Below are 18,017 nucleotides of genomic sequence, written 5' to 3' on the forward strand. Positions count from 1 at the left end.
CAACTTATGCAAAGCCCTCAGCCAGAAATCTTGGTGTATCAGGACTTGTGTTTCGAACCCCGTGTATAGAAAGTTGTCATGTTTTTATCATTTGAGAAATATAGCCAAGGTTTAGAGTTTTAATCTACTCACAGATGTGGAGAAACTCATCCATGCTTTTATCTCCTCCCGCCTCGACTACTGTAACTCCTTATATACCTGTCTCAGTCAGAAATCAATCCACCGCCTACAGTCAGTCCAAAATGCCGCAGCTCGGCTTTTAACTCAATTCAAAGAATGTGACCATATCACCCCTGTTTTAGCTGCCTGTTTATTTCAGGATTCAGTTTAAAATTCTTTTAATTACTTTTAAGACAAGGTATGGGCTGGCCCTCCCTACATTACTGACCTTTTAACCCCCTACGAGCCTGGACGCAGACTGAGATCCTCTGGCTGGGTGTTGTTAGCTGTTCCAAGGTCCAGGCTGAAAACCAGAGGAGTGTGGGGCCCTGACAGCAAAGGCACGGGGCCGTTGCTGTCAGGGCCCCCCCCCCACACTCTGGAACAACCTGCCAGAGGAGATCTGGCTTGTAGAGTCAGTCCCCTGTTTTATCTCACTTATTGTGTGATGCCTATTTTTATTTATAACTTTTATTTTGATTTGTTTGTATGTTTTATATTGATTGTTGTAAAGCACTTAGTTACCTGTATTGAAAAGATATATACAAATAAAACTATTATTATTATTATTATAAGTATTTGTCTAGCGCCACCCTAGGGACAAACAGAAGACCAGCAGCTGTTGAACGGCCATGAAACTGACTGTGGACATTGAAGTCCCTCTGAGGATAAACAGCTTTAAATTTAGAGATTCAGTGACCTGTTCTGTAGCGCCTCCTCGGGTGAATCATTTATTTAGATTTATTTATAAGGGACTGTGTACAACTGAATTTGATGAATAGTGTTTGTTATCACACTAATGGAAACGTTCTAAGACTTTACAAAATCCTTAACACGTTGATGACACTTTTGTATTTTGGGATGTAATGAACAGTCGAGCCTGTAGTGCGTCGCTAATATATAAAAATGTTCAATTCTTCATCTGTGTGTCTCCTCCCGTCAGGTCTTCATCAGTGACCTGGTGTTAAAACTTCATGGTTTACAGAAGCAGGAGGATCTGCACAACAACGGCATCGACCTCCCTCAGCTCCACATCTACCCCACCCGCTCCGGATCAGCTGACAGGGAGATGCTGCACTGAGACAGCAAGCGTATCCAGCCACACCTGCCGCACCCCCCACACACTGCTACACCCCACCTACAACCTGGAGGCACTGGAGAGGAAAACAAACACACCTAAAGTCTGCAACCACCTAAACTGTCCTGAGTTTATCCAATCAAACGACATGAAAAGCATTAGATGTTTAACACAAAGACTTAGTGGCTGCGGAGCTCAAATCTCTCAAACACAAATGAGCTAAAGGGACTTTTTGTTCCTGAGTTTACTTTCCTGGTTAGTCGCCGGGACTTTTTGGTAAAAAAAATTATAAACGAGAAGCCTGGTTCGACCAGGTTTCAGAGATATTCAAGCCAAATGTGAGGTTTTATTTTTGGTCACAAAATCACTGTTTTTACACCAAACACTAAATTTCCAGAGTGTTTCCACCCAATCAGTGTTGGTCGACGTGTTTGAACTCCCTCATGTGACGGAGCTGTTGTCCTTGTTTCTGTATCAAACCTGTTTGCCTGCCTGTTTGCAGTGTAAATACAGCACAACAAACAACAAAACTACATCACAGCCAACAGACAGGTGAGGGGGGAGACAGACAGATCACGGGTGAGACAGACAGGTGAGCTGAGAGATAAGCTGCAGTTTAACATTTAAAAACAATGGAGAGTTTTAATAAAACTCTGTTTTTTGACTAATTTAACCGGCTTCATGAGGACGAACTCTGTCTGATTGATTATAGTTTGATTTGATCATTTTATCCCCTTTTAAAGAGCCTGAACCTTCAACAAAATACATTTCCCTACATATGCTTCTCCTGGTTCTGCTGTATCTCCTGGAGTATTGTTTGTACATGATTTTAAATAAATCTTTGCATTTGAAAGGACTCCTCCTTCAGACATCTTAGACAATCATTGTATATATTTATTATTTATTATTATTATCGTCATGGTTTTGTCCATCACTTCTCTCAGTTCTCCACCAGAACTGGACCTCAGTCCTACAGGGTTCCTGCAGTGCTTCAGTGTGTCTCTTCCATAAAGTAGTTGTTGTTGAGAGACAGATTAAAAACCAGCCTGGTAAACAGACATGTCTTTCAAACTCCACACCTCCGGTTTGTAAATACTTTCCTCTACAGTGAGCAGTAAACAGACTCTTACTGATTATCATCACTGACAGCTGTAGAGTCGCATGTTATTGTCACATCTATAAAATGTAGAGCAGTGCATTGTGGGATTGTTAGCAGACAGTGAACATGTTGGGCTCTACTTTTTGTTCCATTGTGCAACATATAGCGGAGACACTTACACACTAAGAATTCAGAATGTAAATAAATGTAGTGCAACACGTAGTAAACAGGAAGGGATGTCAGTCCATCTGCACAATTTTGTTCAAACAGGATCCATAAATACTTCCAGTAGAAGAAACAGTGACTTCTGAAATAATCAGTGACACTGTTACTGATCAGCCCAGGACCTGCTGCACATACAGGACTGTTATTAATCCACAGCGAGGCGCTAACACTGCCGGGGGTTGACGGTTCAGTTCCCTGCAGAGAGCAGAATATTTTCTCATTCTCACAGAAAACAATGAATTTAAAGTGACAGATGGACGCACAGCACCCTCTACTGGTTTCACCCACCTAACATCATTTTACCATCTAACTGGAATAAATAGAAGACATGACAATAATAATTATCATACTGACGTAACTTATATCAGAATATAATATGAATGTGTTTGAACATTTTAACAGCTGCACTGCATCTTCTTCTCAATAATACATGTTAGATAAATCATGATATGTGTAAAAATATAGATACACACACACACACATATCTATAGAAATATCCACATATTTATATATGGATAGACACACATCCCTAATAATAATAGAGAGAAAGTGCACATTTACATTTTAAAGGTCGTCAAACACCGTCCTTTTGTCACGCCCCTTGGCATCTCACCGTTTATGACTGTAAATTCATTGTACAAGAAGTACTTTATTAAGTAATTTAAACGTCTTCCACCAGACTTCAGCTAACTGTGTATAAAGTAGTTAAAACTCGCTAACTGTATATAAAGTACTTACTTGTAATGTATGTAATTTTTACATAATGTATTGGTACTGATACTTAAGTGAAAGATCTGAATACTTTTTCCACTACTGTCTATTTGTATGAAAAGTACTTGGAAATTAAATCACTAGTCCTCATATCTCCCAAGATAAGGATAAGCTGTTTAGAAATGATGAATGGATAGATGAGCTAGTCAGTCACATAACCTAACAAATATCATATATATATATATATATATATATATATATATATATATATATATATATATATATATATATATATATATATATAAATTAGGTTTACATAGCTAAGTATCTGGCAATTTGGTACCACTTTCTATGAAATGCTTGCTCATGGTGGGATTTGTTGGGGATTTGTTGGGTGCTATATAAATAAAATTGAAATTAATTTAATTGAATGAAGCCCATGTCTATAATGCATTATAAAGCATTATAAACCTACTTATAATGTGTTATACTGTGCTTATAGCACTGTATAATTATAGTTATAAGCACTCATAAATATTCATAATGCTTTATAACAATAATCATAACACATTTATGAGCATTTTATAATGACTTATAAGGTCAAGTATCATAATACTTCATAATTGCTGGTCACTCACTGACATTTCTTTTTGGCCAGGCTCATAGTGTATTATAATTTTCATAGTTGTAATACATTATAGCCATTTTATAATGCATTATGATCACTGTTATAATGGATTATAATGTGATTATAAGTTACTATAAGTGGTCATTGTTTGCTTTAAGTAAAGTAATGAAATTCCTGAGGTATAGGCAGATATAATACATTACAAGCTGGTTATAAGTCACTAAAAAGGTCATTGTTTGCTTTAAGGCCTGATCCAGAGGCGGACCCACAAGGCCATTGAGGAACAACGCGAGGAGCAGGGGGCTTCAGCCTGTGGGCAGGAATCACTTCACTCCTGGCAGACTTTCTGGGGAAGACCTGGTCTAATTAGAAGAGACGGCGTTCATCCCACTTTCAGCTCTCATATGTAGAAATCTGACCGAGTTTATTAGTGGACCAAAACCATGACAACTCAGAGTTGAGACCATGAGGCAGAGTTGCAGTCCTACACGCTTCTCTGCACTTCCATTAGAGCAGTTACCCACCCAAAACTCCTCAGTGACGGTGTCTGCCCCCCGACCACTTAAATTAATAAAATCTAAAGCTAACAGAAGGAGTTACATAAAAACCAGAGAACAGGAGAATTAAATGTGGACTCTTAAACATCAGATCTCTGTCATCTAAAGCTGTACTAGTGAACGATTTAATATCAGAGTATCATATTGACTTATTCTGTCTTACTGAAACCTGGGTCATGAAGAATGATAGCCTAAATGAATCCACTCCACTCAGTCATATTAATACTCACATTCCTCGAGGAGGTGGAGTTACAGCCATCTTCGACTCAAGCCTATTAATCAACCCAAAACCTAAACTAAATTATAACTCATTCGAAAGCCTTGTTCTTAGTCTTTCACACCCGACCTGGAAAACACGACAGCCAGTTCTATTTGTTATAGTGTACCGCGCTCCTGGTCCTTATTCTGAGTTTTTATCTGAATTCTCAGAGTTTTTATCAAGTTTGGTCCTTAAAACAGATAAAGTAATTATTGTAGGTGATTTCAATATTCATGTAGATGTTGAAAGTGACAGCCTTAGTACTGCGTTTATCTCATTATTAGATTCGATTGGCTTCTGTCAGAGTGTACATGAAGCCACTCACTGTTTTAACCACACCCTCGACCTTGTTCTGGTCTGCCACAATTGCCTCTTCAGCCCTGTGTTCTCTGTTGTTTTCCCCTTCCTGGTGTGTCCTGTGTGTCCCCTACTTGTCTGTAGGTGTGTGTGTGTGTGTGTGTTTGTCACCGGCTCCATGAATCCTCACCTGCTGCTGATCACCGGCACACCTGTCTTACTCACTACTCTTCAGTCTCCACAGCTTATATGCCAGGCTCTTCCACTACACCGACGCCAGATCGTCCCCGTACGCTGTACGACCACTACGTCAAGGCTCTGCTAAGAAATACGCAGCTAAGTACTTTGCAAGTATATTTTGTTTCCTCGTGTTTTTGATCCTGTCTTCTGCTCTGCCCAAAGGATTATCCTGTGCCGGTGATCAGCTCCTGTTGTTCTCTGGATTCCTGTCTGCCTGTCTGCCTGCCTCTTCAGCCACCTCCACCTTGCCTGTTCTCCACTGCTACACCCCGGTCCAATATCCATACTTGTTGTAATAAAGTGCGAATCAAGTGACTAAGCTACCTTGTGGTTCTGCATTTTTGTGGGTTCGAAGATCATACATACGACAGGTATATGGCATTGAAATTGAACATTTAATAGTCTTTCCACAGAATCCTTCATTATCGGACCATTATTTAATAACTTTTGAACTGCTATTACTGGACTACACGCCATTAGGCAAAAACTCTTACTCTAGATGTCTGTCTGATAGTGCTGTAGCTAAATTTAAGGAAGCGATTCCATCCTCATTTAATTCAATGTTAAAACAGAGGACTCCTATGCAAATCGCAGCCCCTCCCATATTGACCATCTAGTTGATAGCGCTGCAGGCTCACTGAACGACACTCGATTCTATCGCTCCTCTAAAAAAGAAGATAATAAAACAAATAAGGTAAGCTCCACGGTATAACCCCCAAACCCGCAAATTAAAGCAAACATCACGAAAACTTGAAAGGAAATGGCGTTCCAACAACATGGAAGAATCCCGTTTAGTCTGGCAAAGAAGGTCTATAGGTCTACATATAGGAAGGCCCTCCGTAATGCCAGAGCAGCTTACTACTCATCATTAATAGAGGAAAATAAGAACAACCCCAGGTTTCTTTTCAGCACTTTAGCCAGGCTGACAGAGAGTCATAGCTCTAATGAGCCATGTATTCCTATAGCCCTCAGTAGCAATGACTTCATGAGCTTCTTTAATGATAAAATTTTAACTATTAGAGAAAAAATTCATGAAGTCCTGCCTTCAACCGGTGCCGACTTATCTTCAAACACAGGAATCTTGGAAACAGCTGTAGAGCCTGATGTGTGTTTTGACTGCTTTGCTCCTGTCAACCTTCTTCTACGATTGATTCATCTAAGCCATCAGCCTGTCTCTTAAACCCCATTCCAACTAGGCTGCTTAAAGACGTTTTACCCTTAGTTAGCACTTTGTTATTGGATATGATCAATCTGTCTTCATTAACAGGCTATGTACCACAGTCCAAGTCTTAAAAAGCCCACTCTTGATCCTGGGGTTTTAGCCAACTATAGACCTATATCTAACCTTCCCTTTCTCTCTAAGATCCTTGAGAAAGCAGTCGCCAATCAGTTGTGTGACTTTCTAAATAACAATAGTTTATTTGAGGATTTTCAGTCAGGGTTTAGAGTGCATCATAGCACAGAGACAGAACTGGTGAAAATTACAAATGACCTTTTAATTGCATCAGACAATGGACTTGTCTCTGTACTTGTCTTGTTAGATCTTAGTGCTGCGTTCGACACCATTGACCATCACATCCTATTACAGAGACTGGAACATGGCTGGTTTATATCCTATCTATCAGATCGATCTCAGTTTGTACATGTTAACGGTGAGTCCTCCGTTCACGCCAAAGTTAGTCACGGAGTTCCACAAGGTTCTGTGCTTGGACCGATTCTATTCACCTTATATATGCTTCCTCTAGGCAATATTATTAGGAAACACTCCATAAACTTTCATTGTTATGTGGATGATACCCAATTATATCTATCGATCAAGCCAGATGAAACTAACCAGTTAGCTAAACTTCAAGCATGCCTTAAGGACATAAAAACCTGGATGACTTGCAATTTTCTGATGTTAAACTCTGACAAAACTGAAGTTATTGTACTTGGCCCCAAACACCTCCGAGACACATTATCTAAAGATATAGTTGTATATCTCTCCAATATTAGCTTCTCTGCACTGGCTCCCTGTAAAATCCAGAATAGGATTTAACATCCTTCTCCTCACCTACAAAGCTCTTAATGGTCAGGCACCATCGTATCTTAAAGAGCTCATAATACCTTATTACCCGACTAGAACACTGCGCTCCCAGGATGCAGGGTTACTTGTGGTTCCTAGAGTCTCCAAAAGTAGACCGGGAGCCAGAGCCTTCAGTCATCAAGCTCTTCTCCTGTGGAATCAGGTCCCAGTTTGGGTTCAGGAGGCAGACACCATCTCCACATTTAGGCTTAAGACTTTCCTCTTTGATAAAGCTTATAGTTAGGGCTGGCTCAGGTGACTCCTGAACCATCCCTTAGTTATGCTGCTACAGGCCTCGACTGCTGGGAGACTTCCCATGATGCACCTCTCTCCTCCTCTCCCTCTCTGTCTGTTTGCATTTTTATCCCGTTACTGCATGTTACTAACTCGACATCTTCTCTCTCCCGTAGTTCTGTGCTTTCTCGTCTCTCTCCTCTCTCCTTCTGTCACTTTCAGCAGGTATTTCTGCCTCCAGAGCTGCAGAGTCTGGATCTGTGGTTGTGGGCCACCTGCTGCCCCCGTGTTCCTGCAGAGTCTGGATCTGTGGTTGTGGGCCACCTGCTGCCCCCGTGTTCCTGCTCGACAACTGCTACTATTTTAGAAATTCTAGGTGGTAATTGCATTGTCCCTCTCCCCCACAAATAATATTGAATTGAATACAAAAGTTTTGGGTTTGTGTTCAGTCATTTCCTGTTTTATTTTGAAATAGTCTCCTTCCCTCAAATGTCTTTCAGTTTTGATTCCTGTCTTTGATTGTTTTCACTTGTGTCTCATTGTCTCCCCTAGTTGTGTGTATTTTAGTCTGTGTCTTCCTTTGTTCTGTGTCAAGCGTCCCGGCCTTTGTGCCTCGTGTTTTCTTGGAATTTTCATGTCTTGTGAATTTTGGATTTATCTTCTACCTTTTGGACTCTTTTACCTGTTCGGACTGCTCTCCTGCTTGGTTCATCTCTGCCTGCCTTAATTCCCATCTAAGCTATTGTGAACTTTATTAAATCATCTATCTGCACCAGCTCTGCCTCCTAGTCTGCATTTGGGTCCAGTTCCCAATGTTTCCAGTTTGACACTAAACGTAACACCATCCAGCACACAGTCACATCTGATTGTGTGACAGTGTGTTAATGCAACAAAACAAGTCATGACATGGTGGAATTCACTGGAAGTAAACAGTATTTATATATGCAACAACTATACGAAGTCATTTCTGTGGAAAAAAAGAGCTACACTGTAAAACCTGTAAAGAATTGTTGAAATCATTGGCAGGAAGTCAAGAGCACTCTCAGTGGGTCTTGGGCTCCGTAAGAATTCCTATGTGCTTGTACCTATATACTTGTACGGCCTACCAGTTAGCACCAATGAACAGGATGTTGGCATACATGTTGAGAGAGAAGACAGAGACACCAAAGATGCAGTAGTCCAGGCAGAAAGTGATGGTGTAATATAATCATTACATTGTAAATAAAACATTACACTGTAAATAACGATATAACAGCACATAATCTAATCTATGAAAAATGTAATAAAAATGTTGAGCACATAACGTAATAATTTTTTGCGTATACTGTAATATTTTATTACATTTTGTGATTGATGTTACATATTTCAGTGGCAATGGGTTTAATAAATATAATAATGTGATTTTATATATACTTTTATGTGCAAATATATGTGCAAATATTTATAGTATACCTACATACATAAATACTATATGTATTTGCACAGAAAGTTTTACCTTATAATGTAAACTGAAAAAAACTGCAAATAATGAAATAAACAATAAAGTTATACAGTAACAGTAAAAGCTGATAATGTAATAAACGCACATAACATCCAATAACATTGCAACAAAAACATCAGCAAAACTGATAATATAACTAATAACTGCACATAACAAGTGTGAATAATATAATTAATATATGTTATATAAACAGATAATGTAATAACAGCAAATAACCTAACAACTGAGGATAATGTAATAAATGTAATAAAAACTGCTAACTACACACAATGTAATAAGAATGAATAAAAACGATAATGTAATTACTGCACATAATGTAATGACATTGTAATAAGAAGTAACATAACTGTGAATATTGTAATAACTGATAAGGGAATAACAGCACATAATTTATCACCTTTGAATATTTCTTTAAATGTATCAAATACTGTATTTGTAATATTTTTTGTGTAATGTAATATTTGTTACATTTTGTGATTGGTGTTACGTTGTGATTTCAGTGGCAATTTCGTAATGAAAACATGGGTTTGTACACCTTTGACAGTGTTAGTGTTCATGTGGTTCTGGACTACAGAGACCTGGTTCACTTTCTGGCAGCAGGGCCTTCAGTTTGTCCGACATTTTAACCAAGTCAACTGGAACTGCTATTCACACAATATCTACAAATGTGGTTTAAGGACATTTTCTACAGAACTGAGTGGAAATATCTTTAACCACAGCGTGCAGATAAAAACACAGAAGTGAAATTACACAATGAGAAACAAAATCACAGTGCAACTCTTTTAATTTATGAGAACATTATTGTACAAACACATGAATAAATAAAAATAAAATGTACAACAAAACTGAATGTGATGTGAGGTTTTCTGTTTTCACTGTGTTTTTGTGGTCAGAACTTATTGATCAGAAACTGAATAAATCAGATAAGTGATAAAATATAAATAAATAAAAAATGTCTCTTGTGTTCTGCAGTAAAAACATTTGAACCAGCTGTGACATCTGTGAATAGAAAAAGCATTGAAGGCTGCACCGGGGATCTATATCAATAATTCTGATTGTACTGCTTTTTATTGTCTTTACATTTATTATTATCATTAGTCTCTATAACGTAGACTAATCAATCACTTAACAACTAAACCAAAAAGTTTCTTTCAAAACATTTGTGTTACGGACTTGACTGAGGACCCAAATATTACAAACACACACATTATAAACACACTTATAAGGCATTATACTGTGCTTATAGCAATGTTATAGTTATAAGCACGAATATTCATAATGCTTTATAACAATAATAACACATTATAAAGCATTTTGTAATGACTTATAAGGTCAAGTATCATAATACTTCATAATTGCTGGTCACTCACTGACATGTTATTGGCAAGGATCATAGTGGATTATAATTCTCATAGTTGTAATACATTATAGCCATTGTATGATTATAATGTATTACAATGCAGTGCCAGGAGCTAATTGTCACAGGTGAAACACTTGGACTAATTATGCTCTCCCCTTTTTATGCAGTAGCGTGCTGGACCTCGGGCCTAACACACCAACGCATGAACTGACGGCTCGACCACCGAAGAAGCGGGGCAAGTGACGGTGGTGACTGAGACTCGTCTGTACATGTAGTAGTGTGTGTAGCAAGTGTAACAATAAACACATTGTGTGTGGAAAAGTGTGCCTCTGGGTCTGTGTGCCAGACGAACCCACCGGTAGCGACAGACAAAACTACAGTTACTGCAGTGAAAGTGTGAGAGTGTGATCAGGAAAAAGCCCTTAAAGCATTGAAGCAGTGCAGCGTCCCTGTGGCTGCTGTGCTGTTATATATTCTATCATCAGGTTATTATTCCTCGTGCATTAATGTAAAGCAGGATGTTGCTGCTGCAGCTGGTGGAGCTGGAGCTCATGTTGAACCGGTTTGTATCGGACTGCAGCTGATGATGCTTTTCATTCTGGATCCATCTGCCCATTCTTTTCTCCGTCGATCCATCGATCGGTTTGGAAAACTTGTGAAAATAGTGAGAAACGCCGTCACGACGACCCAGAGCCCAAAGTGACGCCTTCAGTGTTGCTGTGTCATAAAAGATTAAAAATTAATAAATACAGTACTTTAAATTATATAATTTATTTTCACTCATTTAACAATTATTTTTAAAACTCCATTTGTGGATAGTGTATAAAATATATTGATCAAATTTCACATTTTATTATTGATTGATTAATTGATTGATTTGTCACGCTATATGAAGTCAGGCCAGTTGGGCCCCCATACTCGAATACTGTCTTTTAAGATGTGGCATTGTTTGTTTTAATTGTTTATTATGAATCATTTAGTTTTTTAACAGTACTTTTAAAATAAAACAATAATTAATATTTGAACATGGTTCATTGTGCAGACATAAGGTCAAGTTGTTTTTAAATTATTTATCTTAAAGTTCATTTTTATCTAAAGTGCATCAGTGCTTTTTTTGCAGCTTTGACCTGAAAATAAAAGTATTTATAACTTTACATTGTGAAGAGTTTTGTCACAGCTGGTATCCTCATTCAGGATCCATGACGGCCTGTCAAACTGAAACTGGAATGACCTGTAACACACGAACACACACACACACACACACACACGAATCAATCACAATGAATCAATCACAATGAATTGTTGTTGTTTGCCGATGAAGCTGCCTTTCAAGGAGGCAGGAAATTCAAAAGGTTTGAAGATTTTTGGACTCTAAACTCATAATACTGCGACATCTGTAACACATGACAGAACATCTGCAGGCACAACAACACGACTCTAAACTCGTCATAATACTAGTCTTCACACGAAAATAAATGTGTGACTTTGTGGAGACTGAAAGTTTGCTCCAATGTGTGAACATCTAAAGCTCCACAGGGAACCTTTAACTATAATCGAACCCTAAAACCAAGTCTTAACCCTCATACAGACCTTTGAAGAAGTGAGGGCAGGACAAAATGTACTCACTTTTTGAAATCTATCACACTTTCCAAAAATGCCATCTTTTTCTCTAAACGTCCTAACTTTTAAAAAATGACCTCATTAAAAAAAAATTCCCTTGCTTTCCAGGTCTGGAACTCAAATTGGTCCTCACAAAGACCGTCCACAGACCTTGTTGTGGCAAAAGCCCTGTCCCAGGATCAGTCCCAGCAGTGAGTTGAGGATGTTGGCTCCACAGAGGAGAGTCTGCAGCCCGCTGGAGCCACCCATCACACTGAACAGAACTACGTTCCATGGAACCACACCTCTGGGCTCCAGACACACTCCAGACCACATGGTCCTGTTGTAGAGATAGCCTGCATGACTGAGACAGAGAGAGACGATCCAGCTTAACATCAAGACGGCCACATTAATATCTGTGTGTTTCTGTGTGTGTGTCTCACCGGTTTGGAAGGGGCTGTAGCGGGACCCCCCAGGTCGAACCGGAGGTGGAGTTGTACAAACAGAGAGGACCCTGAGAGAGACCGGTGGCACTGACCAGACAGCAGATCCCAGCAGCCAGCAGACACACACAGGAGTACACCATCTGACACAACATCTGGACATACAGCGGAGCTTAATTCAAATGTTTGCTAGTTTACTAACTGCTGCAGTTTCCTGCATAAAAATAATCACATTTTACCACTTTTATGAGCTGAAGTGAGACAAAAATCAAGCCTCAATCTCAACAAGCCAACGTCCTTATAAATAGGGTGAGGAGGACGTTTTTCCCTAGAACTTGTCTTCTTAGGCATTGCTTGCCTGCAGGCTGTGTATCACTCCTAACAAGCTGCTGTGACTGACCACTGACCCACCATCATCATTTTCAGTCTGACTGGAACTTTTTACGTTACGTCATCATAATTATGTCAACATCAGTAAATTCTTTTAACAATCACATTTTTACAGCTGACTTGCGATTTTCAAACTTAACCTCAACTTATCGTAAAATCACAAAAAATCTTTGTAGCTTTTGTCCAGATTTTCTTTTTGAAAGCAGTTGCATGTTTTCTGGGCCACAATAATCACGAAACATCTCCATCCATCCGTCAGCTCACCTCACTTCTGAAAGCACAGCAGCCTCTGGTTTTGCTGCTCAGCACAAACGCTCGAGCGCCGAGCAGAACCTGAAATCAGACACGAAGACAAACATCAGTATTGTTTGCATGAATATTCATATTGATATTCATGAATATCAAGTTCATATAATATTGTATTTTGGAGGGTGGTTGGTTTCCTCCCAGTCTTTGTTGAGCCTCAGTTTGTTTCTCTCATATTATCATTTTTACATTTGAACGGTTTTCATTGATAACATTTGAATGAAAACAAGGAACTGCCTCACTGTTTTCCCTTTGCTGCCAAGAAATTTACTAATTTCTAAGGACAGCTGTGTCCTACAGTCAGTGGTGTCTCTTATATGAAATCAGTGTGTAGTTCATAAATACATCTACTGCAAGTCATTTCTCAGATGCCTACAGACCCTCCTCTTCATTCTACTGTGTTAGGCCCAACCTCTTCATCTGAACACAGACCCAAAGAATCAAAGAAGTTTAATTCAATCTGTGGAGCCATCTCAACGTATCCTCATACAGCAGTTTGTAGATATCTTATGAAAAGTAATGCACCATTTTTCGTGCATAATCCTACGAATGTCCAGCAACCAGCAACAGGTATACTGGACCTTCGTCGTCATGGTAACAATAAACACGTGTGAAATGGTCATAGTTTGGTTAGGTTTAGGAAAAGCTCACAGTTACCGTTAAAATAAGTAAGTTATGTTAGTAACTCACAGTAAGTCACGTGACGTAAACACTTATGCATGTTATGTAACTTACATACGTAACTTAAAATAAGTAAGCATAACTTCAAATAACTCAACGTTGACTTTTGGTTTCACATGGGACACGAACCCCCGGTCTCCTGGGTGAAAGTCCTGTGTTTGACCCGCCCATCCATCCACCTGCCATACATGGACTTTGACGCACTTTACACTTCCTCATCTGACTTCCTCCTTTGATCCCGTCATAATTACTGAGGCCACTTCAGGTCGCTGTCTAATGATAAATGTAACGGCCTCGTGGCTGCCAATTACGTGGGTTATATTTGAATTATAGTGTATTACTTTTCGCAGGTTGAACGAAAATTGTTGTGTAGATTCTCTTTTTCTCATTTACTTGTGTGATTTTCTTTTGTACAAATTGTTTGAGCATTGTTGGAGGGAGCCTGAGAACAAGACTTTCACTTCCAACGACTGCTTCACTGTAATTGTTGTGTATATGACAAACAAAGAACTTAAATTAAGTTTACTTTACACACTGAGTCTGATTCAACCTCAGAGGAAAAATAAACCAGCACATGTGACAAAACACCAAAATACACACAACTGGATGCATGAGTCAAATAGACACACACACACACACACTCACGCTCACACAGCACATGACACATCACACACACTACATACGTGTAGACACACACACACAACCATACCAGGAAGCCAGAACCCCACAGGCCCGTGGCCCAGGTGGCCTCTCTGGTCACGTGACCCTCCAACAGGAAGTGGATCTTCAGTTCAGGAAGCAGCAGCAGGATGTTGGACAGCATGCAGACGATTGCCATGGGAACCAGAGAGACGCCGACACATTGCAGACACCTTGATACACACATCTGTCTGCCATCAGAGGTTAGCATGGTTTTGTGTTAGTCGCTAAATGCTAATCTTCCTCTTCTGAATCTTCATAAATCATGATAAAACCTTTGGTATTGGTAATCAATATTTTGAATTCTCAGTAACATCAGAGGGGGAAACAGTCCAGTCATCTATAAAGTAGTGGCATGTGTCTAACATGAGCTCAAACAGCCGTCTACTTCCACATCCAGCAGACACACAGCAACATGATCATCACATTGACAGAGTCAATAATCACTTGCGGCGTTCCTCAGGGTTATATTCTTGGTCCTTTATATTTTCAGTTTACTGTCAGTGTTTAACATCATGGTTTTCATTTATTTGTGCATAAACCATCAGATCTCTTCTCTGGTCACTCACTAACACACAGCTCATCCTACCTAAACATCAAAACAGATTGTTTGTCAGCAACTTTAAAATGACCATTACAGAATTATGTATATGAACATTTTGTAATCTGACACTTATACAGTTAAATTGGGAATTGTTGGGTCTCTGTAAATAATATTATGAAGAGTTCGGTCTAGACTTGCTCTATATGAAAAGTGCAATGAGATAACTTCTGTTATGAATTGGTACTATATAAATAAAAGTGAATTGAAATTAAATTAAAGTTTAGTTCAGTTTAGGCAACTAAAACAATTTGGTTAAAGCTACATTCATTTGGTTTTTTGGCTACTTTATGGCTAACATGTTAACAAACAACTGTGACACCCAGCAGACACAGAGCAACATGATCATCACCTTGGAGTGGTTTCACTATGAAACTTAATCCCTTAATATTTAACTTTAAATTATATAAATGTACCCAACAATTAAGATGTAATTATGGCATTTTATTGGATAAATTAATGGATTGTAATTTATTCCATAAAAAGGCTTTTAAGGTTCCCTGTAGAGTTTCAGACCTCTAGTAGACTAGAGACTATGGGGATGTTTTTACATGAGTGTGTGAGTTTATATCTGTTTTTGTGCACCTTCATTGAAATATTAAGGCAGAAATTAAGTGGTTTCAAGGTGTTTTCTTACCTGATCCAATCAAAAATCCCATAAAACACCTCCTATTACAATTAATGTATCAATTAAGTTGTCTCAAATTGGGCAAACCTGTTAAATACCTGAATACTGAATAAGAATCATTTAAAATGTCATTAATTGGCAGCTGAAATGAATGACACTCACCATTCATGGATTTGTCAAATATTTACAATTAATATGTAAATTAAGGGCTTTTGAAGTGAAGAGGTTTTAACGGCTTTAGTTTTTCAAATTTATGGACAAATTAAGAATTTCTGACTACCAAACACACTGATTTAGATGAAAGTGTTTATGTTCTAAGGGTAAATCAAGGATTGATTAAAGGTATTTTAGGGGGGTTTTGTTTCACAGTGTGATGGACGTCAGTCCGGTCTTCTCTCTGTCAGCTCTGTGTTTGGTCTCCAGCAGCTGCTGAGGGAAACATCTGGCTCTTTAGCAGCTAGATGCTCCGCTATGTTCAGCAGCTGCTGAGGGAAACATCTGGCTCTTTAGCTGCTAGATGCTCCGCTATGTTCAGCAGCTGCTGAGGGAAACATCTGGCTCTTTAGCTGCTAGATGCTCCGCTATGTTCAGCAGCTGCTGAGGGAAACATCTGGCTCTTTAGCAGCTAGATGCTCCGCTATGTTCAGCAGCTGCTCTCTGACTGCGTCTGGCTGCTGTTTGCTGCTGAGCAGGAAGCGTTCAGAGGCTTTTTACAGCTTTTACTCTGAAAACAGCTGAGACCAAACCAGAAAGGAAATGTGCTGCAAAACCAAAACTAGGAGCTAAAAGAGGCTAAAAATCTCTAAAGAGCAGCAGAGATGGAGATTATACACTGTGGGTTCAGAATGACACATTACATAGAGATTAAAAATCTTGGAAAAAAAGGATGAATAGGGTTGCAACAACCTATTATTTACATTATTGCCTATTTTTCAGATTAATTGACTAAATGTTTAGTCAATAAAACACAATTTAAATGTCCTTCTCAGTTTCTCAGAGTCCAACATAAAGATAATCAGTTTAATTATATAAAACAGGGAAAAACAACAAATCCTCACACTGGTGAAACCTAGACCAGTGATTGGATGGTGTTTTTGCATCAAAACATTAACTGGAATAATTAATTAATTAATTAACATCAACAAATCCATTAATTGACAAATCATTTTTACTTTTGAAAAAGTATTTTAACCTGGTTAAACATGATTATTATTCACCAGTTTAAATGGAAAAATAATGACATCATGTTAAATTAATAGATTTGTTCCTGCAGCATCCTGAGCTCAGAGCGGAGAACCTGCTGCTGATAAAAATGGTTCACTGTCTGCAAGTGAATCACTGTCACATGTTGATCTGTTTGATAATAACTCACCCTGAAGAGCTGCTGCTGTGAACAGACGGACGATCCAGTTTAGAGTCAGTCTGAGGAACAAACTGAGACTTTTATAACTGCTAACACACAGAGACACACCCACTGCCATGTATGGAAACAGGAAGCATCCTGAGCAGGCTTCTATGCTTACATTTATTTTTAAGAATTTTTTTGAGAAATAACATTAATGCATCTTTTTTAACATTAAACATACAGTGCGCACAAGACGGAGGAGCAAACTAAGAGATTACTAAAGAATTTAGAAATATAGGATGTACATGGGATCTGAATAAGGTCAAAGATGCATCGTGCTTCATTAATGCATCTGTTTCCAAACAGCGTTGAGGCTACTAATTCTAGTGAGGCGTTGCAATTAATATTGGGGTTTGTTAGCATATTATCCAATCCGAATACACTTACTTAATCTGGTTGCAGTATCAAATCTGAATCCATTCACGCGAAAAGCAAAAACACGAAATTCATACGCCTTTTGGTGATACCAGGCTGTCTACAGGAATGAATGGGGCACCATCTTGGAATGCAGTATGCAGTTTTTCATAATAAAAACATTGCTGACACACACAGTCAACTCTCAAAGCATCCTGGGTAAAATAGAACAAGATAAATCCTGGTTAATTTGGAGCATTTTTGTCAATATGTGGACAATAGCTCCAGGACAAGAACACAGACTGAGAAAGACCTTCACCAACAGTATGAAGGAGGTCAGAGGTCACTGAGGCAGTAAATACAGGGATCTTGCTGGATGGAGAAGTGAAAGATATAAAAGTATAACATTTAATTTTTTCTCTCGACTCTCTCAGAAAACTTCTAGAACGAGTCCACGTCATCTTTTTCTCTATTTTCAGTTCTTCTAAAATCAGTCGT

General features: G+C 38.8%; 2 protein-coding genes across 4 annotated transcripts in view; one reads left to right on the forward strand and one right to left on the reverse strand.

Moving 5' to 3' along the window:
* The window catches only part of ppp1r14ab (protein phosphatase 1, regulatory (inhibitor) subunit 14Ab), a 20,245-nt gene extending 18,155 nt beyond the window's left edge, over window positions 1-2,090 (forward strand). The window contains exon 4 of the mRNA XM_044203132.1: window positions 1,103-2,090. Within this exon, the coding sequence (XP_044059067.1) occupies window positions 1,103-1,240 (138 nt within the window). The 3' untranslated portion in view covers window positions 1,241-2,090. The remainder of the gene's footprint in view (window positions 1-1,102) is intronic.
* An 8,993-nt stretch (window positions 2,091-11,083) lies between these two features.
* LOC122878964 (transmembrane 4 L6 family member 5) lies at window positions 11,084-17,163 on the reverse strand. 3 transcript variants are annotated; one of them, XM_044202541.1, is made up of 7 exons: window positions 17,133-17,163; window positions 14,542-14,718; window positions 13,110-13,178; window positions 12,456-12,610; window positions 12,184-12,376; window positions 11,569-11,644; window positions 11,092-11,130 (listed from the first exon to the last, which is right to left on the reverse strand). In XM_044202541.1, the coding sequence occupies exons 2-6, from the start codon at window positions 14,716-14,718 to the stop codon at window positions 11,624-11,626; spliced, it is 615 nt and encodes a 204-aa protein (XP_044058476.1). In that variant the 5' UTR covers window positions 17,133-17,163; the 3' UTR covers window positions 11,092-11,130; window positions 11,569-11,623. The 3 variants fall into 3 exon arrangements, with proteins under 3 accessions (XP_044058473.1, XP_044058476.1, XP_044058475.1); XM_044202540.1 differs by having other exon boundaries at window positions 14,542-14,722; window positions 17,133-17,158; XM_044202538.1 differs by lacking the exon at window positions 17,133-17,163 and having other exon boundaries at window positions 11,084-11,130; window positions 14,542-15,222.
* Window positions 17,164-18,017: the final 854 nt, after the last annotated feature.

Source organism: Siniperca chuatsi, linkage group LG7, assembly GCF_020085105.1.
Source record: "Siniperca chuatsi isolate FFG_IHB_CAS linkage group LG7, ASM2008510v1, whole genome shotgun sequence".
Classification (NCBI taxonomy): domain Eukaryota; kingdom Metazoa; phylum Chordata; class Actinopteri; order Centrarchiformes; family Sinipercidae; genus Siniperca; species Siniperca chuatsi.

Coding starts and splice junctions, on each gene's coding strand:
- LOC122878964 (XM_044202538.1), bottom strand. CDS start 14,742: ATGCTAACCTCTGATGGCAGACAGATGTGTGTATCAAGGTGTCTGCAA. Junction 12,611..13,109: donor GCTGTGCTTTCAGAAGTGAG/GTGAGCTGACGG, acceptor CTGTATGTCCAG/ATGTTGTGTCAGATGGTGTA. Junction 12,377..12,455: donor CTACAGCCCCTTCCAAACCG/GTGAGACACACA, acceptor TCTCTGTCTCAG/TCATGCAGGCTATCTCTACA.